Source organism: Fibroporia radiculosa, assembly GCF_000313525.1.
Source record: "Fibroporia radiculosa TFFH 294 genomic supercontigs, scaffold55230, whole genome shotgun sequence".
Classification (NCBI taxonomy): domain Eukaryota; kingdom Fungi; phylum Basidiomycota; class Agaricomycetes; order Polyporales; family Fibroporiaceae; genus Fibroporia; species Fibroporia radiculosa.
This window is the reverse complement of record NW_012133514.1, coordinates 42,594-47,230: the sequence shown is the minus strand read 5'-3', so window position 1 is coordinate 47,230 and position 4,637 is coordinate 42,594. Positions and strand designations below refer to the sequence as shown.

General features: G+C 44.9%; 1 protein-coding gene across 1 annotated transcript; it reads right to left on the bottom strand.

Moving 5' to 3' along the window:
• Nucleotides 1-2,889: 2,889 nt before the first annotated feature.
• FIBRA_08218 (uncharacterized protein) lies at nucleotides 2,890-3,228 on the bottom strand (the record flags this gene model as incomplete). Its single annotated transcript, XM_012329870.1, has 2 exons — nucleotides 2,890-3,130; nucleotides 3,188-3,228. The coding sequence occupies 2 exons, from the start codon at nucleotides 3,226-3,228 to the stop codon at nucleotides 2,890-2,892; spliced, it is 282 nt and encodes a 93-aa protein (XP_012185260.1).
• Nucleotides 3,229-4,637: the final 1,409 nt, after the last annotated feature.

Here is a 4,637-nt window from a genome sequence, read left to right as displayed (position 1 = left end):
CATAGGGAACAAGAGGACAAAACTAAAGTACAGTAGCACAAGTAGTGCTCTTTAAATAGAGTAAGGGAGATAGAGTTTAATAAGTATGAAACACTGAGTTAAATCAGTGATAGGTATGAAACAGTTTCACTGGGTTGTATCAGTGATAAAGACAAAACATGATATAAGTCAAACGTGATGTAGATGAAATATGATAAAGGTGAAACACAATATATATGAAGCAATGATGCAGGTGAAACGCCCCAAGTGACGGGATCAGTTGTAATAGTACAGGGTCAATGACAAATAGTAATGAAGAAAAGAAAACCCCCCCTTGAAGCTGTAACAAAGTTACTATATATGGACACTAGCTACACACCAAATATTAGACCTATCAATGATGGTGCTATAGCTCTATAAATCTATGAACCAGCAACATCCACTGGAATCAAAGAGTAATGAATTGTGTTGATGTGCTACTTGTTGTACAACACACATCTGGCATTGATCTTTTGTACTACTAGCTTCTAAACACATTTTCCTCATTTTATATCTGCTAATGGGCAAGATCAGAGGATTGTACATCCCTCCATAATACAATCTATCTGAAAGTTGAACATGGTGTGGCAGAACATGATGAGAAGTGACATGGCACATCAAGCATGCACAAGATAGGCCTAGATCATAATGTAATGTGCCACCTTCAGCGCAAAAATGCAGCCAGGTGCATGACCATAGAGTGCCCATAATTGGAAACTATCACAATCAGTAACATAGTTGTTACAGCTTTGAGGGGGGGTTTTCTTTTCTTCCTTACTATTCATTGTTGACCCTGTACTACTACAACTGATCCCATTACTTGGTGCGTTTCACCTGCATCATTGTTTCATATATATTGTGTTCCACCTTTATCATGTTTCATCTATATTACATTTTACTTATATTGTGTTTCACTCATATTGCATTTCACTCATATCATGTTTCACTCATATTGCATTTCACTCATATCATGTTTCATCTTCATCACTGATACAACCCAGTGAAACTGTTTCATACTTATCACTGATTCAACTCAGCATTTTATACTTATTAAACTCTATCTCCCTTACTCTATTTAAGGAGCACTACTTGGCTACTCTGTTATACTTTAGTTTTGTCCTCTTGTTCCCTACGTACACTTCATAGGGATGTCTTCAGTAAATAGACTCAGTTGTCTATTTCAAGTTTCAGTCTGAAGCCCAGCTTCAACCAGTATACACTGTCAAACCACTATTAGTTAAAGTGGCTCAGTTCACAAGTCTAGTCTCAGTATAACATGTCAGCCTTATGTGTATAAGTATCAGTAACAATCATAAGTCAAACTCCTGATCCTCAGTCATTAGATCCCTTAACAATAGTAGTCACAGATTGTCACTGTGAAAAAGACCACCAAATCCAAGATCATTGTTGTCAAACAAGATGGTCCAAAAACACATCCCTTATGCTCCAATCCCAAAATCAGAGTAAATGAGAAATATATTGGGATAGAGAAGAAACTATGTAGATATGTTTTGTGAGTGATTGGCCTGATAATGGCACAGACAGTCATGATACACTTAGGTGTGAAAAGGAGTGTCACTAGACTGTAATACTGCCATAATTGATGTCCCAGTTACTTATTATCTTCTTGCCTTGGTCAGATACAACACCCACAAGCCATTGTCCACACAATCTGGTGAGTTCAAAACATTACAACTTATGTTATGTTGACAGATGCTTCAGGTACACACATTACACTTCCCATGGAGTCATCTGGAGTCATTGACAGGTATGATATATATTGTCTCACAACTGACAGACACACCTAACATTAGCAACACAACATTGAAGTATTTTCAGGACAATGACACAAGCCATTGCAGAGGTTGTCTTCAACACAGGATATGCAAACAATCACCTTAGCGGGGTGTTAGGCATCATAATATTCGGTGTTACCACGGGGTATTCTTACACCTGTATTTGCATGTGAGTCTGCCAGCTTGACAACAAGGATGACGTTTTCGCCAAATCGTATGCAACATTGATACACAAGCTTGCAAGTCGTATCTATTTCTGGACAGGTCAGAGTCCTCTGCAGCCTCGATAGTCAAGGGCCAGATGACCCAGCAGAAACATCCACAAGCGGGACCAATATGAGCGGCAGCTCGTGAGTTAATCAAACACACAGGCCGAGGACATTGATGGAACATATTTTTGTCGTCTGAGTCTGATGGCCAATCATTGCACCCACCAAGTCAAGCATGTTTGAAACGTCCATTAGCGTCCCAGAACGTCTGATGAGGTGATTCCAATGGTGTTCTGCCGATGCTTCACACCAGACATCCTCCAGAATAATAGCCATTGTTTAGATGGACCGAAGATACAGCCAAGTTCGCTGAGCCTCGGAGTTTCCATGAGACTTCCACGCTTCGCCGCTCCATCTTCCGGCTTCTGGTATCCATCTTCGTGCCAAGCCGAAAGATAAACTTTCACAGGTTACGATCACTTATCTTAAGGTGTATGCGTCGTGGAAGGCCTCAACCTCGTAATGCTTATCAACATCGGTGGTGAGTGGTGAATATATCTAGAACGTTTATACACTCGATGAACTTAGGATTTCATTGTACGATATATGACAAAAATGTGAATAGTCGGATTCGACCAATAGTCATGCATGAGCAGAATCTTATTCGTCCCATTGCGCCTTCAAGAATCACAATAGGCACATGAAGACAGATGAAGCCGCGCCAAACAAGAAGCGAAACAGACCGATCTTGCAAGACGAGAATCCACATGTCTACTTGATACATGTCAGTAAGTGCAATACGCACAGCAAGCTCTATCCAGACTTCACTTTGGTCGCCTTCGGTAAGTTTTTCCTCCACAAGCAGATCAGAGCTCACAGAAGATACTGAGGGCAGTGCGAGCAAGGTCTATTTTGGACCGCGCATGAGACTGTCTGTCAAGACCAGTATCGTCCATGTATACCATAATGACGAGCAGGAGGAGAATGCACAACGCACATCTGTAATCCTCGTCTAGGTCGCCATCGAGTTCTTCGAGACTCAACCCACAGACCGGAACTAAGTCGTCAAATACAGGACCACCAGCATCGTGTTCTGCATGCAGATCCCTAGACACGCGAAGAGAATGAACTTTGCGGAAGAAAGTTGAATGGGATGCAGAATACCTTGGGTGACGCCACCAAAGCATGCGTCGTGCCACGGGCATGCTGGCATCCTCCTTTGTTTGCCCACTTGCCTTGCGCTCACAACGTGCACCTCGGGCGCATCAACCGCGCCGGAGTCAAGGCATCACGCACGCGGGACAAAGAGTTGTGCAAACAGTTCTGGAGCGGAGATGAGAGAGGTAAAAAGGTCGAGGGAAAAGACGCGAATAGTCGGAGCTGGAATTTATCTCACAAGGAGATGCTATGATTGGCCAGAGCATGCGCCGGTAGCCCGTGGGCTGCTAAGATGTGGGCCCATATGTCAAGGCGAGTAGCTGACTCAAGTATTCTTTGCTGCTGCTCTTCCCTGGCAGACCCCCTGTATCCATACCAACATGGTTGGTCCCAGAGAAGTCTATCAAACTTTCAGGTGCAGTTTGTACTAAGTAAATCGGACTCAATGTATCCGTCCCTGGAGCAGCAATTTCCTGCGGTCACCCACGAACCCCGTAGATGAGGACGAGGACGTGCGACATGACCTTGTGGCTTCCTGATGCCCGAAAAAAACACTTTTCGTGGATAGTAACATGCACAATCATGCGCTAGATACAGGCATCTCGAGTGTGCGGGTGTGCCGCAGCTCGTGGCTGCCGGTTCGCTGGAAGTATATAAAGAAAGCTACTGGCAAGCGTATTTTCAAAGCACTTCCTCCCCAAGCCCAAGTTCAATCTGTCCTTGAAATCGCATCCGAGCCCGAGCCTATGACACCGCCAATGTATGTTGACCCGTCGACTGCAGCCTCTCCCGCCGGCTGGGCATCCCTCACGACGTCTGCACATACATGCCTCAATGACCCATCTTGTTCCTCACAATAGTCCCTTGCGTGGGTTCTCGTGCGATATTACTACTACTTTTTATTAAGCCTTGGATCGACAGCGCCCATTGGCATCCAGCTTTCCCCAATCGGGCCGGCGCTCAGCCTTCTCTGGAATCCTCTCGCACCTACACACACCCGCAAGAGCGAGCGGCACGATATTCCTCCCCAGAAGTTGACACTGATGCCTTCATCGGGTCCGGCATATCTGCCATCCAGTCTATAAATCCGCGCATGGCCATTAATGGCAACTAGTACGTAACGACGTTTTGATCTTCATCAGCTCTTGTTGATATATAGATCGTCACCCAGCTCTAGATTTCCCGCAAGCAGTAGGGGATACGGAGACGTGTCCTATACCTCCAACAATCATCGCACAGAGACTTGTCCATATGGAGGGAATGAGGAAATCAAATATCCCCCTTTGATGGACTTCGTGTCCGACACCCGCACATATATGTATATTGACCACCGCAGACCTGCTTCCTACATTCCGGCCACCGGTTTTTCCCATCCGCGTGTTGAGTTCGCTAGTGAGCCTCATTCAGACGGATCGCTCCCTCAAGACTCTCGGATGAGCACCTGCCTGCCTGCCCA